Source organism: Euleptes europaea, chromosome 2, assembly GCF_029931775.1.
Source record: "Euleptes europaea isolate rEulEur1 chromosome 2, rEulEur1.hap1, whole genome shotgun sequence".
Classification (NCBI taxonomy): Eukaryota; Metazoa; Chordata; class Lepidosauria; order Squamata; family Sphaerodactylidae; genus Euleptes; species Euleptes europaea.
Window position 1 is genome coordinate 63,460,334 of NC_079313.1, and position 19,889 is coordinate 63,480,222.

At 42.9% G+C, this 19,889-nt stretch overlaps 1 protein-coding gene across 1 annotated transcript in view; it reads right to left on the minus strand.

The window, feature by feature from the left end:
• The window catches only part of LEPR (leptin receptor), a 58,820-nt gene extending 39,814 nt beyond the window's left edge, over window positions 1-19,006 (minus strand). The window contains exons 1-4 of the mRNA XM_056844380.1: window positions 18,950-19,006; window positions 16,227-16,496; window positions 14,242-14,365; window positions 31-236 (exon numbers count right to left, since the gene is read on the minus strand). Coding sequence (XP_056700358.1) covers window positions 31-236; window positions 14,242-14,365; window positions 16,227-16,496; window positions 18,950-18,989 — 640 coding nt within the window. The 5' untranslated portion in view covers window positions 18,990-19,006. The remainder of the gene's footprint in view (window positions 1-30; window positions 237-14,241; window positions 14,366-16,226; window positions 16,497-18,949) is intronic.
• Between the last annotated feature and the right edge of the window lie 883 nt (window positions 19,007-19,889).

Genomic DNA, 19,889 nt, shown 5'->3' on the forward strand with positions numbered 1-19,889 from the left:
CTATGCTGTAACCAATGGAATGAAACTTACCGATATCTAATGGCATGACCAACATTAATGGTGACCGGAACAATGCCATTCCATGTGTGATCTTGAGCCACATAATGTAAGTGTGGTTGAGTTTCACTGAAGGAATCTGACATTCATATTTTTCGTGTTTTATGGCAATACAATGAGTAACTGTGAAATTGTTCTTTAGTGAATTTGTAGAGTTGCTTTCCAATGATACATCTGTTCTAAATTGGAAAAGAAAATGAAATCCATCAGGGTTTTTTTTAAGTATCATATCCAGAGCACTCTACTAGATGTTCTTTTAGAATACATTCATTCTTTCATTAAATGTACATTAAATGTGCCTCCACCTGCAGGTATCTCTGCAATGCATTGCTGTCAATACAAATGTGCATCCAAGATCCTTTTCATACTAGCTCTTTAAACCTTCTTTGCTTCTGGAGGCAACCTATTTTTTAAAGTTTCCACACACATCAGCCAGAACTGAATCGGTTAACCCCTTACTGATCAAATTCACTCTCATCTTTACTGTTCTGTCACCTTTTTTCTGCCTGGGGCCCTTGCAGTACTCACCTCACCCAAAAGCTAGGAGAGGGGCTAAAGAACTGAAGAGATGTAATGCTCAGGCATGTTTAAATTCCAGCACCATTCACTTTATTTTTTAAAAAAGTACTTTTCTACAGAACATCAAAGAACGAAAGGGCAAAACATCCAGGCTGTCTTGAGCCTCACCATCTTTTACTACAGAAAACTAAGGTAAAGGGGGGGCTTTAAAATAAATTTGATCCAAAAATAATCCCTGTATTGAATGCCAAGACTACAAATTGACTTCTATGGATTTAACAGGGTATGACTTTGCTTAGGATTCCACTGTAAAACTCTGATTAATGACCATTCCCCCGCTCCAGATTTGTGCAACGTAGTTCTGAATCTTAACCCAAAGATTTATGCCTGCTCCATCTCTTCCGAAAACAACATAGGTGCATAAATTACATCAACAAAAAACTCATAATACAATTAAATACCAACCACTTCTCCGTGGATTGTTGATGCCATACCACAGATGACTTCACAAATCCAAAAAGCATGTTTTTATATTGAAGGCTTTAAAAGTTTGCATTCTCTGTGACTTCACTGCTCCATAGTCCTGTACAAATACTATCTTTTTAAAGAATTTACAAACAAATAAGAAATCTTTAGCAAAACATGTTTCCGACAAAGAGAGTTTGGACTCTTGAAAGTTTATATCCCAAAAATGTTGTTGGTCTCTAAGTTGCTACTACACTTTTATCTAACTCTTTACCAAACATGATAATTAGGGTTGCCAGGTCCCTCTTTGAATCCGGTGGGAGGTTTTTGGGGTGGAGCTTGATGAGGGCAGGGTTTGGGGAGGGGAGGGACTTCAATGCCATAGAGTCCAATTGGCAAAGTGGCCACTTTCTCCAGGGGAACTGATCTCTATTGGCTGGAGATCAGTTGTAATAGCAGGAGATCTCCTGCTACTACCTGGAGGTTGGCAACCCTATAATCCAGCCACCTTTTTTTTACTCAATCTCAGATACCATGTAATACAACTAAAGATTTTTTACGGAGAAACACTTTTTTTTCCCAAAGACCTTTTTGGAAAAATTTGAAATTTAGGGGAGTACTGAAAAAAACTCCCATGAAATATTTCCTGTTTTAGACTGAATGGAATGCTGTTAAAGATAAGCTGGGCATGCTGTAAACACATGCAGCTCTTAAATTCAAAATGCATTTCTGCACCTAGGATACCTAACCTTCATGAGGGGAGCATGCAGGGCTTTCATTGCTTTCCACTGCTGCATACCATCTGTGTCTTTTTGATCCACCTTGTGGTTGACCTTGTGGTTGACCTTTTTACCTCTCTCTCAAACCACATATACCCGCAGAACGGGTAAAAATTAGCATATTTCCCTAACTACATGCTGGAGGGGGGGAAAGATCAGAAGAAGGCGGGGCAGAAACTGCACCAAAGCCTCAGAGGACAACTCTGAGAATTTATTGAGAATTGAGTTTTATTGAGAATTGAGCTCTCTCTAACCAGATAGGAAAATTAAGGAACATATGCTAAGATAGCATAGGGTGCATTACCTTGCAGTTTTCTCTAAAGTATTGATATATTTGATATATTTGCAATTTTGCTTGTACAAAACTAAGGCATTTATAACTTTTGAATCCCATGAATGCATCAAACATTGCAATTTTATATGCTAAGGAAGTTATAAATGATGCATTTTTATGTTGTTAAAGCAGTAAACTTAGTTTAAGCTTGAGAGGACAGTAAGAATTGCATATATTTCAATTTCCCCCCAAATTTCAATGTTTTTCTAGAGAACAAAATGGAAAAAAATGTTTTTCCCTGTGGCTTCAAAATTTCCTGCATTTTTACATTTCTAGGTACACTTAGTGGTTTTGAAAGTGCACTGCTGTCTAGTGTGACAACACCAAGTCCCACGCTATGGGGCATTTTTTACGGTAGATTTTGCTTCTGTTTTGCCACGGACTAAAAAAAAAACACGATTTAAATGTTTTTTTCATGGCCGCGATTTATCCCTGTCAATTATCTGTAGTTTTGGTTTTTCATGGGAACAAAGTACGCTGTATTTGACAACGGTTTGGTCTGTCCCTTTTGCAGGAGGCCTCCCCTTCCAACAGGCTCATTGTTTATGCCTGCCCCCAGCTCCGCCCCAACTCCGCCCAGCAGATTACCTCGGGCGGTTCACCAGTCCCAGCGCAAAAAACAAGCACCAGTCCCTCTGGTCTCCTCCATTTTTCTTCCACCCTCGCTCTGTTCTGCTTTTGGAACAGCCAGATTCCAAATTGGGGGTGGGGGCAAGGCAGCACTTTCCTCAAAGCTTCCCTCTATTTTCTATAGGTGTGGAACCCATTGCCCTTTAATGATAGACAGGATTGGGGGGGGGCAGGGAATCCATGTTCCCAGAGAAGTGTTTAGCTGAAAGTGGGAATGGCGGGGGGGGGGGAGGAAAGAAGGCCCCTGGATTGCGCACCGGCCATGATCCGGCCACAATGCATCGTGAGAGACAGGAGGGCTCCTAGCTTGCGCACCAGCCCCGATCCAGCCAGTGTGCATGGCGGGGGGGGGAGGAAAGAAGGCCCCTGGATTGCGCGCCGGCCATGATCCGGCCACAGTGCATTGAGAGATAAGAGCAGGCTGGCCGCCACTCTTCAGAAGAGTGATGGGAGGGAGTTTTGCTTTGGGTTTTCCGCTCTCAGGATGCACATTTTTCCCATCCGAATTCTCAAAAATCCCCCCTCCCCGCTGGGGTAGAGGGGCCAACAGCCCCTTCCCTTGAACATCCCCCCACGGGTCCAGCTGCCCTAGACTGAGCTGCCACCACCACCACCCCCAGCCCGCGAGGAGCACATGGTGTGGCCCCGCCGGTCTCCCCCTGGAGCCATCCGTCCGACATCCCCCTGGGCTTGAAGGTGTGGGCCCAGCTCCAAGGCCCATCCCGGGCAAGGGGCGGGGAAGGTGTGCGGGGACGGAGGGAGAGAAGTGCCAGGATTCTAGGCAGGCAGGCAGGCAGCAAAAGGGGCGGTATTCTTGTCCGAGCGCGAAACTCCCCCAGCCAATCACCGTTCTTGGGGGAGGAGAAAGGAGACGTCCCGGGAAGTGAAGCAAACATTTTTTCATGGGCATCCGAGCAACAAAACACGCGTCCACAGGAAAGATCGTCTCAAAAGTGGTTTGGATTGCCTCTCTTTTAATGTGGCTTATTTTGCTCAGTGGGGGAAAATACGGATCTCCAGTGAATAACCAAAATTTGACTCCGACGCAAATCAGCGTCGAAACAGCAGCAAATCTCCGTGAAGAATACCCCTATGACAACATCAGGCCCCATCCATGACTCTCAGGGTTTGAGGTAGGGATGCTGGAGAGTTAGTAATCCTCAGTGTACTCTAACGCCCTTCACCATAACATTTCTGGCAACAGGCCTGAAACCTCCACTACGGTTCCAAGTAGAACTCTTGCGCTCTCCCCCTTCAGACCTCAGTCATGCATTGCTGAGGTTTACGATAAATATTAGAGGGATTAAGTATTTTCAGAGAATGTCTCCGAAGCTCACAACTTTACTCATAAATCTGGAAGCTGAAGGCTTCCCCCTGTGTAGTGCTGTCTCCTGCCAATGTTTTGGGGTAGCATGCAGGTACAACCCTTCTCCTCTGCCTGTGAAAGAAATTTCAGCAACTGAGGATCTCTTTTTTTAAAATGCAAGATTTTCCTGCATCCCTACATGGTCTCACTGCTATTCAGAAACCCACTCCAACTCTCTGCCTGAGCCTGTTTCAACAGTTAGCAAGTCTACATATTAATACAGCTATTAATAATAGCATCAGCATTTATTGGCAGGCTGACTCACGACTGAACAGTCTGAAGACTGACTACTGTCTTGATATTTGATCCTTTGAACATGAATCTCTGTTGCACAAGGCAATATTTATGTAAAGTCTCTTCAACAATAAAAGAATACTGGGGCAGCACAATTCTGAGGCCTGGGTGGGCCGCCATGACAGGCTGTGACGCAACAACAGCGCCACTGGTCCACTCCCAGTGGGGAGATTTCTGCGGTGGCCAGCATGAAAATGGAGGGCTTGGCAGTCTTTTTTTCATGGCCACAATCATGCCGACGTAGAGCAGCAGCACAGCAGTACTCCACTGTGGTGTGGGGGCAGTGGAAGGCCTGTGCGTCTCATAGGGGTGAGGGCAGGGAGGTGGTTGGGGAGCAGAGAGCAAATTGTCAGGCCCAATGGGCAACCAGTCAGTCCTGTTGTTGTACCACCAGCCACCCTAGTGGTCCTCTCACCTCTGGCTCCGCCTGCCCCTGCTGCCTCACCACTGTGGTTTTCTTCCCCATTGCTCAGCTACATCTTCTCTTGGTTCGCCACAAGGGAATGTTGGCCTGGGCACTGACCCCCGGGGGTCTTGTATGAATAGCCTGGCAGGGGGGAGGGGGCTCCACACTGGTGGACTACCCCTCTTCCCTGGGCCCCGGGGTTGGTACCAGGCTGCCCTGGCTTGCGGTTGCCATGACTTCCTCTTTGGTCACCTGTGAAGACGGCCCTATGATGGCATTGCCACTCTGAGAGTTGCCTGCAGGGGGAAGAGAAGGAGTCTGACATTACAGGGAGTGCAGGGAGGGTGAGGGCAGGGGGCCATGCATGGGCCAGGTGGCTGCAGAACCCTCGTCACCTCTCAGCACCTCAATGCCATTTCCAACCAAAGCCAAGGGTGATATCACTGACTGCATGATGGCCAGGCAAACCTTCTTCCACTGCCCATTCATAAGGGACACTCCGGCCCACGAGGGCAGACACTTGTTTCCGAGCAGGGCCAAGGGAGTCATTCCAGCTCTTCAGGGTGGACAACTCTGAATAAGTGGCATGGCCCAGGGAAAAGACCAGCTCTGCCACCATGCACCAGAAGGTGTGGCAGCGTGCAGTGGAAGAGCAGCTCCTGGCGGTTGCAAGGGCACCACTGGCATGTTCTACCACTAACCTGTACAGCAGTGCCTTCTCAGGGTTGGTCCAGTTAGGCTGGCAGTGGCCATCAGTCACGGCCATGCAGGGTATGGTGTCAGGGTTCCAGCATCCACCTGGCCCAGAAGGGCCCCAGCATCTTTACATCCTTCAAACAAAGTTTCTCCTTTCCATAAGCCCTGGGCAGCCCACCCTGTCACGGTGCCCCCTTCTGCCACTTCCATTCCAGCTGTCCATTCAACATATGCACCTCCTGCCAGCTCTCTGTGTGTGTGGCATTGAGGAAGCACAGAAGACACTGGGCTCGCCAATACCGGTCATGAATCAGCACCCTCCTCCTGTCAGACAGCACTCGCCTGAATCAATTCCACCTAGACAGGGTGGCCATCCAAGCCTGTCTGAGAAGCTCAGGCCACCTCTTCTGGGCCAAGCTCCCATCCTCCATGCCATCCCTGTTCTACAGAAGGTCTTCCTATCCCTCAGGTTTATGGCCACTGGATCCTTTCAGGGGGTTGTGACTGAGATCCTGGAGGTGTCCCAGTCCTCAGCGAGCTGCCATCTGCAAGCTTTCTGGATGCCATGCTAGCCAGCCTACACAGCATGTGCACTTCCCCAGAGAAGAGGCAGAGCTGGAACCCATAAGGGTGGGGTTACTGAGTCATCAGCTTCCTCAACGTTGTGGGCACTGTGGACTGCAGCCACATTGCCCCCAAACCAAATGAGAATACACGGAGTCAAATCTCTGTTCTATAAAAGTATTATTTGATTGATCTAAGTCTGTATCTTAAAACTTTAGTAGAAATCTTTCCGCTCCAGCAACACCCCTGGCACAGAGTCAAAAAACACAGTGTGGTCTTTGAACACAGTTTATTGGGGGGCTGTAGGGGCAACGAGCTGTACGCCTACGACTCCATCTCTGCATCACCCCTGTGATAACAGGCTTCATTCTCCCAGTGCAGCTTTCCAATAAGGCGGATGACCAACAGGCTCAGCCATCTGCATACCCTGGATGCCTTCCAAGGACAGACTTATTCTTCAGGCAAGGCTCTGGGTGACACGGGGGGGTCAGCAGTTGGGGAGGGAGCTGTCCTTGTTGGATCTCCACCTGCAGCAGGCAAAAACACAAGCACAGCCACAACAAGGGGCCGAGGACTTGTTAGTGGGCACAGAGGGGTCCTTGGGGGGTCGCCACAGAGTCCACTCCTTGGGAGAGTCTGTGGCGTCAGCACCACAGCCCTCCCCTCAGCAACAGGCTTGCGCAGTCCACAGCACCCTGACCTGTCTGTCGCTCTTGTCCACACCAACAGTAAATAATGGGTCCTCCTCTGCATCCGCTCCAAGGGGGAGTTTTTCTCCTGCAAGTGGATGTGGCAAGGGGTGCCTGTGTCACCCACTGCACTGCGCATGGCGTGGCTGTCAAGACCCCCCCCCCAAACCAAGCCAAGGGGGTGTCCGGCAACTGTCAGAGCTACCAGACCAGTGCAGAGCTGGTTACTAGGCCACCCACCCAGCAGCTGTTCTGCACCCACCCCCATACAGCAAACCCCCTTGTCTGGGGAGTTGTTCAGGGGCTCCTGCCAGCTGCCGGGCATGGGTGAGAGAGGCGGCGTGGCCAGGGTGGCTTCCAGCCACACGGGAAGGGAAGGGGAGGAAGAAGATCGGGGAATCAGTCCCCAGCTTACCTGCTAGCATGTGTCTGCCCTGTCCAGTGCTGCCAGAGAAGATGGGGTACCTGTAAGGGTTCTGAACTGAAAAAGGTGAGCCAGAGGGTGTGTGGTCTTTACTCTCCAGGCTGGGTGTTTATGAAAGTGTTTGCCCTGTTATACTAAGTGTTCTATCTGTGATTTTCCTGCCTCCATAGTGTCGCGCTGCTCACTTTGCTTACTGCAGGTAGCTGTCTGACAGCATCCTATGCCACGTACCCTACCAACTGAGGTGGGCTGTGTCCTGGCCGGGGTGTTTAAAGGGCTGGGAGCCACTATTGGTTTCTGGACAGAGGAGGCATCCCATTGGTCACACACTTAGTTGGCATCCTAAGCAGTTGAGATACATGTGGGTGTGGCCACAGTGGTGGTGGGGCATTAAAAATCTTAAAATGGCGTGGATGCATTATTGTGAATATGAGTTAAAATTGGGAAGAATGGAAGAATATTTTCTAATCTGATCCAGAGGATTATTTTTGATTTTTTTTTATATTGAATAAGCATAATTATATTTACTAACAGATTATGGTTTTTTATATATGGTATTGATATTTTATCAAGATTAGATTACCTATGACGGGAGGAACTTTTTATTAAGAGGCAGATAGAGGTGATGGGGAAGTCAAAAAATTTTCCATTTCTTTTTTTTCCTTTTTCTTTTCTCTTTTTTATTATATGATATGGAATTATAACAACTTTAGGTTAGAATTGAAATTCGATATTGTTATAGATGTTGTTTAATGCAATGGAAAATTTCTATCATAAAACCCAATAAAATTTATATAAAAAAAAAAATCTTAAAATGGCCACCAATGGCTTGCACCACCATTTTATGGTGCAACTTTGTGTTGGGAAAAGGGGGTGTTCCTTGGCCGGAATGGCACAGGGAGCAGACCAAGTTTGTCCCCGCCCCTTGAGCTGCCCCTTTTTATGAGGGCTCAACACCCTGCATTGCAGATGTACTGGTGCACAGCTGTGCTGGCGTGCAAAACCAGCACAGCAGCGCTGGGGCTCTGGACTGATGTAAATGGCCCTTATGCCAGTGTATCTGCCAAATACTCTGCCCCTTCACCCCCTTCCCTTAGGATTGCGCTGTAAATCAGTTACAAAATTAGTAGCAGACTTAGTTCAAACAAACTTAATTCAAACAGAATAGGTGAATATTGAAATGGGTGTGAAATGTTTTTCACACTCACTTTCAGCCTAAATCTATGAATAGCAAAATCATCCTGATAAACCTGTCATTAAAGACAGAATGTCTTTATGTAATTTATGAATAAGATCTTGCACAATCCTTGTTACTTAACAAGGCATCCTGAAACAGAAGTAAAATCCAGTACAGCCTTTATGTCTTTTAACACATTTCCATAATACAAAGGATCTCATTAGCTATAAAACAATATAGGCTGGCCACAGGCTTGTGTTTTGTATCATTAGATTTCCATATCTAACAAAACTATTTTAACAAAATAGTTTTACACAATAGTTTTCTCTTATAAGAAAATTCCTCCATGGGGAGACATAATTGTTGTTTTTAATCTTGGCAGGTTTCTCTTGTTATCAGTGTTGGATTCTAGTGCTACATACACTTTCACAGTCGATTAAAGGTCCTTCCTTTTCACATTTGCTCTCTAAGGTCTGTTCTGCATGCTGCCCTTGTCCTGATTTTGTGCAGAGTTGAGCCACAAGCCTAAAGATCGGCTTTGCGGTGATCCACCCTCACCTCTCAGTTTACCCTGAAGTAGGCTCAGTTTTTCCTCTGTTCTGCATAGATTCTGGCATTCAGGAGGCCAATCTTCCTTGCCGTGTATGTCAGCACACAAGTCATGGACGGCATCAGAAACCCAACCCACCTTTTTTTATTTTTTGCACATGTGTTCTAATAAAATAAGATAAAAGCACAGCACCTCACGAGAGGGATTTAAACTGCTTCTGTGAAGGGAAGGGGATAAGCAAGGAGAAAAGAAGGACATGAAAGCATCCCTTTGGAATCCACAATCTCCCCCTACTGTAGGATAGGCAACACTTGCAGCTAGGGTTATTCATATCGATAAACCCGAACCAAAAATAAACCTGAAATTAGCCATTTTGGGAATTTTTAAATGAGCTCTTGAGAAGGCCTTTTTGGACATAGAGTTCCCAAATTGTCAGGGTAGCTTCAAGGGACTCTCCTTGCATGAACCCCAACATTTGGTGAAGATTGGGTCAGGGGTCCAATTTTATGGGGTCTGGAAGGTGTCGCTTCCTCCTCCATAGAGAAGTATGGTAAAGTTTACAATGCCTTACATAAAGATTACATAAAATAGGATCCCCTGACCCAATCTTCACCAAACTTCGGGGTTCATGCAAGGAGAGTCCCTTGAAGCTACCCTGAAAATGTGGGTACTCTACCTCCAAAAATGCCCCCCACAGAAGCTTCGAAAATATCCCCATAGACTATAATGGACCCGAATTTTTCGGTATGGCAAACCAACATATCAATACTAATGTACTACATAAGGGGAAAAATTGGTGTGCTAGCATTTTGTATGTGGGGAGGAGAGAACAGAAGTATAACATCCAGATCATGCAAAGTGATGGTATCACTTTACTCTGCTCTGGTTAGACCTCACCTAGAGTATTCAGTTGTGTTCAGTTTTGGGCACCGCAATTTAAGAAAGATGTAGACAAGCTGGAATGTGTCCAGAGGAGGACAACAAAGATGGTGAGGGGTCTGTAGACCAAGTCCTATGAGGAAAGGTTGAAGAAGCTGGGTATATTTAGCCTGAAGAGCAGAAGACCGAGAGGGGATATGATAACCATCTTCAAGTACTTGAAGGGCTGTCATATAGAGGATGGTGCCAAGTTGTTTTCTGTTGCCCCAGAAGGCCAGACCAGAACCAATGGATTGAAATTAATTAAAAAGTAATTATCTCATACAGTAATAAATCCAGTGAAAATAGGACATGCATAACAGTCTATAAGCACAGCATGAGCCATTTTCAAGCTGGTTTTTCTATAGTGCTGCAGCCCTGAACAGAAAAATACATGTGGGTGGGTGAATCAATCAAAACACCTTTGTTATTGCTGAAGTATTTCAGCAATAGAGTATCATATGCAAGCCATTTGGTCTGATACATGAGTGTTCTCAAGGCCATGTTTTACCTGCATAGCCAGTATAGCTAGTTTGAGAAACCCTAAACTTGCTTCTGTATAAAGTTTCTCCTAACTACAAAAAACAAAAAAACAAACCCCTACAAAGGCGTCATTTAAAGACCAGGGTTCTCTCCATTCTGTTTTGGTTTTAGTGCAGAATTTATGATGGAAAAGCTACCTTTCATTGAATAAACAAATCTTTTAAGAATAAGGATTTTGTGCAATAGCACAATGTGCCAGTCACATCCATCAGCCGTGCTATGATCAGTTATACACTAGATGTACGATGTACAATTGAGGCAGCATGGCCTATGTGACAGCTTGTCTTGAGCACTGAAACAATCACAGAGTGCCAGAAGTATTAGCAACTAGGGGCGTGCATTCAGTAAAAAAAAATAATGGCGGCAATTAAAGGGAGTCGAAAAAGCGGATCCTGAATAATGCCAATTTTTTTTCAGCATTATTTGGGGCTGCTTTGGCTCCACCCCCATTTTCTCTCTTCAAGCCTTGGTTTCTGTCAGTAAAAGGCAGGAAGAAGGGGGAGGGCTCTTTCCAGCGCTGTTTTGGCTTCTGAGGGAAAACTCATCAGGCCCATGGCCAGCAGCAACCACTGAGCGACTTGTTACCACACAATTTGCATGACTCATCCAGGCCCAGCTGCTTGATAATGTTCAACAGCAGTTAGTGTGGTGCGGTGATTACATTTTCACAGTAAAATCTTGGAGACACAGGCTCCAATCTCCACTCTTCCATGGAAGTTCACTGGGTGACCCTGGGCCAGTCACTTTACCTCCACCTAATCTACCTCATAGGGTTGTTGTGAGGATTAAGGGGAGGAAAGGAGAGTGATATAAGCTGCTTTGGGTTCCCATTGTGGAGAAAGGCAGGGATAAATTAAGTAAAGAATTAATAAATATAGCTGAAGATGGCGGGCAGATAAAAAGTAGGTGGGTGGGAAGGAAGGAAGGAAGGAAGGAAGGAAGGAAGGAAGGAAGGAAGGAAGGAAGGAAGGAAGGAAGGAAGGAAGGAAGGAAGGAAATGGGAGAGGATATGAGGGCTGCCAGCAAGAGGGAAAGAGGAAATGGTGAGGGAGATACAGGAGAAAGTGAAGTGCCCAACTCAAGTCCTTGCAGGTTCTCCATTGTGCAACTGGGCCCAGCTGGCATCACACAACTGGGTCACAGTTTTCTTGGGTGGAAGCTGCCAGAGGAGGGAAAAAAGTAAAGCTGATGACAAGGAGCCAGACAAAGGTAGGCTGGCTGGTGGGTGTGAAGGAAAGAAGGAAGCAGGGGGGAGGATGAGGCTAAGAAGGTTTTCAGGGAAGGTAAAAGAGGTAATACTGGGAACGGAGAAAATAAGATGCCCCCCACAATTACTTGAGGGTCCCCTACTTATAAAATATTAAGAACTAAGCCCAAGTAATGGCATTGCCATAGCAGTAACAGACACTTCACTTTGTTTTGCATGGACAAATATTAGATCCTGGAATAGGCATGAAACTGCTGAACTTTAATAAAGTTGTAAAATTCATGTTTCCTTGGATGATTTTGGATAAACAGAATTTTTAAAATATCTAACTCAGCAGTTTGGCTTCAACCTGCACTCTTCTGTTGGCAAGCAGAAATAGTACATTGCTCCAATTGCCACTTTCCCTTTTTTCCAACTAAGAAAAACCAGCTGTGGTATTCATTGGCCATTATTTGTTTGTTTGTTTGAATTATACCATGTAGTAATGAATACCATCTCACTATTATCTATCTTTTTTTCCTTTTGGAGTTTTATAAAAAAATATGAACCAATATCAGTGGAAAAAATACAAATTATTAGAAAAAGAATAATACATATTTGGTTGCTGTGGATACCTTAGGTCACATCTTAGGCATTTACAGCTTCTTCTGAATAATCTGAGGGCAGGCAGGAGAAATTAGGAACAGTTGTTGAGTCCCTGGAACACAGTGAATCCAAACCTCTGCCCAATTGAAGTCACATTCCAACACAGGGCCAAACACTGGACATATTTTCACACTGTTGTGAGTACCAAATGGTTTTAGAGCCCTTTAGCTGGTGTGCAGCTTCATACCATCCTCAAATCCCAATCTAAATTCCTTGTGTTCCTTTGGTTTAAAACTGATTTAGAGCATTATGCTTTAATAATTAAATGAATATTTTCTCTCTTGCTCTAAGCAAGTCTACAGCTAACCAGAACCTCAACTGTTCAATAAAAGGTTAGACACTCATTGGTAAGCACCACAAATGCTGCATCAGGACTACATATTTGTACCATTGAGTGTAAAGGCAGCATGGTATAGCCCGATCTCGTCAGATCTCAGAAGCTAAGCAGGGTTAGCCCTGGTTAGTATTTGGATGAGAGACCATCAAGGAATACCAGGGTTGCTATGCAGAGGAAGGCACTGGCAAACCACCTCTGTTAGTCTCTTGCCCTGAAAACCCCATAAGGGGTCACCATAAGTCGGCTGCAACCTGACGACACTTTACACACACACACATGTAGGATAGCAGCCCTCAGTGATATGAAATCACTAAATCACCATCTAATTGAAAGCACAAGGCCGTACAAGTTATTTATTATATGGTCATTGTTTGTGCAGACAAATTTGTATGGTCATGGGAGAATTTAAAAAGTGCCAGATCATCTTTTATAGCTTTGTCATGTCTTCAACACAACAGATTTATGCACCAGGTCGACTTTTTACTCTCTTTCTCTACTTAAATATTTTACATTTGTACATTAACCAGGGCTAAGGACCTATACTTTCTAAGAGCCAGCGTGGTGCAGTGGTTAAGGTGCCAGACAAGGACCTGGGAAATCCAGGTTCAAATCCTCACTCCTGCAATGGAAGCTTGTTGGGTGACCTTGGGCCAGTCATACACTCTCAGCCCTGACCCTGGCTAGTATTTGGATGGGAGACCTCCAAGGAATACCAGGGTCATGACATGGAAGTAGGTAATGGGAAACCACATCTGAATGACTCCTATCTTGAAAACCCTACAGGGTTGTCATAAGTCAGCAGTGACTTGACAGCAAAAAAATGACCCTCACTAGTATGTCATGTATTTGTTTATTTGTTTAGCCATAGGCCATTACAAAATGTCCTTGCAGACCCTCACTAGTATCATAAGGCAACTAGAGAAGCATTCCTGTATCCCCTCCCTCCTGGAGAATGCCGGACTAAGAAGCAAAAGACCTTCTGATGCTTTTAGATGTATAGAACATGTTTTTTTATACGCATTAATAGTTCAGCACTTTCAGGTGGCAAAACAAAACACCTCAAAAGTGTATAAGGGATATGCACCATTCAGATAAAAAGCAACAGGAAGACATCAAAGTCATCATCAAAACTAACCAAATATATACTTTTACTGCAGAATTTTGCATTCAACAAAGACAAACATTATATTCTTCAGAAAATATGGATCTGCAATAAAAAATTTAAATGTCTCCAACAGGGCTGCATAAAGGGTACCAGTTCAAACACGTGAATAATAACTGAAGGAATGTAAAGTGCCAGATGTCAATATGATGATGCAGGCTAAGTTGACATTGAAAGGCCTCAAAGTGAATGGTTGCACAAGCAGCGTAATGACAGAAGAGACCTTTGACCTGCCTAAAATAAAATGTGCAATTTCACAAAGGAAAAAGAGATATACCAAAGGTGATATGTCCTGTGTTAACCATTTTCTTTTAAAGTGTGAAATATTGGTCTAACTCTTAATTCTTCCATCGTTTCCATCCATAATTGACAAACACAGAGAAAAAACCTTAAACTATAAAACATAATGCAAACTTAGAGTTACAGAATGGAAACAACTTGTTTCTGGAAATTTCAAACTTGGCATACATTATACTTACAATGAATATAAGAGATTAACTGTAAAGTCTTCAGTCCGATAAGATGATTTACTAGATAATCCCACAACACAAAACAACTCCTCTGAGTTTATTGTAGTCCAAAATTGTAGATTCCATATTGAATCTAAATAGGAAGTTAAACATTATTCAAGATCTTCTTATAAACTATGGCCACTGAAATACCACCAACACCAATAATAATAATAATAATACAGCAAAATATATTTTCAAATAAACTAATAGACATTTTATATATCCAAATAAATAGCCATGCTCTTACATTATGTATCATATTAATCTTAGCAGCAGCATAACAACCAGTAAATAATCCACTTCTATTTTTAGGCTGAAATTGTCAGGTTTGGGTCTGATGAGTCTTCCTTAGAGGATGAGGATGTCATGGTGCCTAACTCCATGAAGGTCCAACTCCTGGCAGACCCTAGGTCCTCTCACTTCCAGGATCCATCGAAAAACAAGCAGCCATGAGTGGCTGCTGGGCTAGAAGCTCAGATGGCCCATAAACAGAAGACAAAGTCAGAGAGTAGAGCTGCAATCCAACCCACTGATGAGGGCCACCTATTGCCAGGGATCCCAAAGTCAACCCAGAACCCACCTATTGCCAGGGATCCCAAAGTCAACCCAGAACCCAGGAGTGGAAAAGATGGAAGGCATGGGTAGAAGCTCAGACAGTGGAGTCTGGCCACCTTCTCTGCCCACAAGGCATCAGAAGACCCAGATCTACTGTGAGGCTTTGCAGGATGCTGGACATGGTCCTACTGTAAGCGCCTGCAAACTTTGGGCCACTGTTACAGCTGCCAGAACTATAAATAGCCTCAATAGTTCTGATAGTGCTTGTGATCCCTTTCTGTCTTGACTGTGGCTTGTGTGGACTTCTGCCTGTCTCTGGTCTTTCAACCTGAGCAGGATAAAACTTTAAGATGATCTGTTTTCTCAACCCAGAAACTGTTAAAGTTTGATAAAACACACATAGGCTGCTTCCTACCACCAGACCACATAAGCTTATGCAGCTGCCCCACATTTTATATTCAAGAAAATCAGCAACAGTGACACCATCTGTCTTGAATTAGCACCCATGGTGGCTCAGAGCTAAATCACACAACCACTAGACAAATGATAGAAAAAAGTCAACCAATACCATCTCTAGCTTGTGGAAAGCTATTAATGTGAAGCCACACATTGAACTCAGCACTGATCAGGTTTTGATATTCCATTCCTACTACCCAAATTCTACAATAGCAAATGAATATCAATAGCCAATGGGTTTCAAAAGTTATTCCTAATGTTGTTAATAGCTACCATGGTTTTAGATGAATACACTGGCTTGTAACAGAAGCTTATCTGGCAAACTGTTCCCATATTTTCTGTCTTCCAGCTGGCTATGATCAGTTCCCTTCTCTGAATGATTATATGGTTCCCACAAATTTTATCAATTGACCCAATCCAGTACTAAAACATGTTTTCTTTACTTTGTTCCTGTCCTGCTCCTGTTTCCTGTGGTCTTCCTAACCAAGCTATGCTCCAGCTCTAGCTTCTGTGGAGGACAACTGTGGCTAGAAGGTAAGACCTTGGCTTGGGCTCAAACCATGTTTTCTGTTGGGTGAAAGGTACTTTCAGTAGTGGAGAAGGAGAGGCTATTTTCACTGACTCCCTCCTCCCATTGCAGCCCCCCATAAAATATCATCGTTCCTTGATCCTTCAGACAGCAGTGTGAAAAGGAAGGAAGGAAAATCCTGGTTTTCTCACTGAGCTCTACTCATACTAATTTGGATCCAAGCCCAGACTTTTAGATTTTTTTGTTATTGATTGAGGCAGTCTTGACTTTACACAGGCTTGACATCAAGCACCTAATAGGTAGCAGGGGCTCTTACATTTCTCAAATTAGCTCAGATGGTCCCTACCTCTCCAGTTGAGCTGCTTTGTATTATGATTCAGAGACTATTTGAAAATACCTTCTACAAGCATACCTATTTGTTGAGTTTCCATCTGCGCTGTGTATACAAAGCAATTAACGTATGTGTCAGTCCAGTCACAACACAAAAAGTAATCTTCAGCCACCAATGCTGTGGCATTTGCTTTAGTTTGATCATGTTTCTCATTTGAACTAAGACCATTTTCTGCAATTCCAACAGGCAAAGGAAAGCCAGAATTCTTCCCAGTTGGTTCACATGGTAACTGAATGCTGTGTGGAAGAATTCGATATACCATGCAATGGGCAATTACCACTTGAAGAAAATCTAGAGGCAGAAAAAGAAAGGATTCAAGTTGAAAACTTCATTTTGGAGGGAAAATTTATTATCAGAAGATAAATTCCAGGCAAGGAACAAACATTTCCAAGTATATGTGTAAAATCATAAAAATGCTTCTGTAGAGGCCTTTGGCCTCCACTTCTATCTCACTTCTAGTTTTGTTTTGTAATTCACTTACTGGTCTGAGACTGAAACTTGAAGACTTTGATTCACACAGAAATAAAAGCTGGTAAATATTCAGACAATTGCATGAATCAACTAGAATTTGGATTTCTGTCCATGGAACAGAGCATCCCCAACTCTTTCCTCCTGCTGCAACATAGAAAGTCCCTATGAAAAGCTGTGCCTGAGGGAAAGGAGACCCCAAGAACAGTTAGGTGTCTGCAGAAGGAGCGCAGAATTGGTTAAAAGAACCTCTCCTTCCACCCACAGAAACCTTCCCTGGGACCATGGATTTATATCCAGCCCATGGATATGAATTACTATTTCCATCAGAAATATTATGTAATAGCATTGTCCTTCATTGAAAAGGAGTACATGTAAAGCATGTATTACTGTTTATCATATTAATATTCCCTTGTAATACAGTTTTCCCTTGGAGAATTCTACTTTGCTCCCCATGAGCACACTGTCTTTCTTTCACATGGTACTTAACTGACAGATCCCAGAGTTCAATATTATCTGAATGTTACAGCCTCTGACTTATATGTCTATCTTCTAGACTGTGTCTCCACAGTGATTATGGAATGTCTAAGTCACTGTAATTATTATTATTGGCAGTCCCAATTTTTAGACACCAATGGCTACTTGAAGCCTTGAATTTTGCTTCTTATCTAAGGGTGCTTCCATATTGAGGATTGTGGGATGTTGATTCAGTGCACCTAACACTATAAACTAAACAGACAATGCTGCATTAGCTTAAAGAGAGAACAACCACTGCTTCTACACAGCAACAGTTCTCTGTGTAGCTCTTGCTATTGATGCAAATGCAAAATCACTTGCAGTGGCAACAGAGCATCCATGTGGTTTTCTTAAATTCCCAGCTTTCATTAAAAAATAAAGTAGGTCTCTAGCTTTTTGTGATGGCTAGATGCACTAGTAGATTGGTGCAATAGATCATGATAACATTATACTACAGAAATCTGGCCATTTCATTTTTTTTTAAGTCCAAAGAAAGTCTTCTGGTTGCAGAGGGTAAATGACAGCTGTGGGATTGAGGGGGGAAATAGTGTCATTGCATGCCACACTTCAAAATGTGCACTTTCACATCCGCACAGCTTGCAAAGGTACTTTGACTGCAATCTTTCCAAAAAGACTGTGTCATATCAAATGAGGTTGGTAAAGATAACATCAAAATGAGGATGGGGGGAGACCTAAACAATGGACAATTAGGAGAAAACTACATGTGGCTTCTCCAGAATACCCCCATTATTTAATCTCATATCCATTGAGAAGAAGGGGAAATTAACAAAGAACTCAACATGCAGACTCCACCAAAAAATATCTGGAACACTTCTGCAGTCTACCAGTTGAACATTTCACTGTTCTTTAACAAGGCAGACGCAGTGCCATGTTATGCTTAAGATTCATTAGCCGAAAGTAATTCCATGCAGTGGATCCTGTTGACTAAACAAAATGTTAGCATCTAATCAAAGCAAATAAATAATCAGTATGACTATATGCAAGCACATTGTATCCGTCTCATAGTATTAAATGATAATTCCTCTTGGTTTTATACACACATGGATGTCTAATTTGAAAACAATATGTTTTATATATAGAAGCTAGGACCATGAGATCAAATTATCACGAAAAACTATACAAAATCTTGGGAGTGTTGTGCAAAACCTACATCTTATCTTACTACCATCATTTGATTTTTATATCAATATTTTAGACTTCTGAATGTTTAGTTCAATTATATGTACAGAATATATAATTTATTTTCCCTGTCTATTAAAGTTCTTACAACGTTTTGCAATATTTTACAAGGATTGCAGCTGCAATCCACATATTTGTCCGTGATATGAGTTTTTGAACATCTGCACAGCCTTCCTAAATTTGTCAACATTTTAAGTAAATGTCAACTGTCACTGTGTTTGACATTTATTGTAACATATGTGATTCTTGTAATTCTCCAACCACAATTTCCCCCCTTTTCTGGATATCTGCTGATATTTGTGGTCAATTACATCTTCTGACCTACCCCATGCACAAGGATCAATGCGACTATGCTGCCATAGTTACGAACGCACTTCTGTTATCAGAAAGGTGTTTGTCATCTACATTTTAATAAAAATCTATCAATATCTGCACTAAATATAAAGACATTCTATAATACTGAACAAAAAGCAATTGCACCAAAATGGAGACAGTCATTGGTTTCCAGATCTGGAAATTTAATCTACAACTTCTTTAAAAAAAAATCACAGATAACTTACTCAATTGTAGAAATCTAATGAAAATATTATGCCAGCTCATCTTGGTCTGAACAGCAGATCTGAGACAAAAAACAGTGATAAAGATTGAGATTGTACTGAAATGTACAGAAGAATAAAGTTCCAAAATGTATTATTTTCCTTATAAAAATTACAGCTCTTAAAATCACACATATTTTTGGAAAAAAATAAGCAAATCCATTTTGTATTTACAGGTATTTTGACAAAGTTTTTGAAACACATATATTATATTTAGAATACTGCTAGAACATTTCTTCGAATAAGTTAATTCTTCTCAAAAATGTTTCCATGGCCAAGCACTGCAGCAACTAATAGTAGTGGCAATAATCACTGTTGTACATAAGCAATCCCAAAGTACAAAATAGTGGTGGTGATAACATACCGACAATAATGAAAGAACAACACGGACAAGAACGTCTAAGGTTTTACATACAATCAGTGTAACAAGCAATTTTTATAGGTATGGGCACTCCAATGCACTAAGAATTCTGGTGCCAAACAAGGATACCTGCCCCCACAATTTAACTTAACGGAGTAGATCTGTGCATACATTATTTCACTGACATAAATCTGCTCATTCCACTGAAGCAAGTGACATTGTACGCAGGAACGCCATTTCAGGATTCACGAGTTGATATGCCTGTTGCATACAGAGTAGTTGAACCTCCTGCTTTTCTTCAGAAAACCCACTTTCCCAAGCTTCTGGGAAAAACTGACAGATATAACATTTCACCAGCATCACCCAAAGGGGTCTAGAGACAGCAGTGCTTTCCAGGGGTAAACAGACTGAGGATTAAATACTTGCCCGATACCATTTTGCTCCTTTAAATCTCATCTCCAGTAGCTGCATGGTACAAAATAAAACAACGTTGTTGTTGTTGTTGTTATTTTTAAAAAATCATAGAACTACAAGTAACATGTA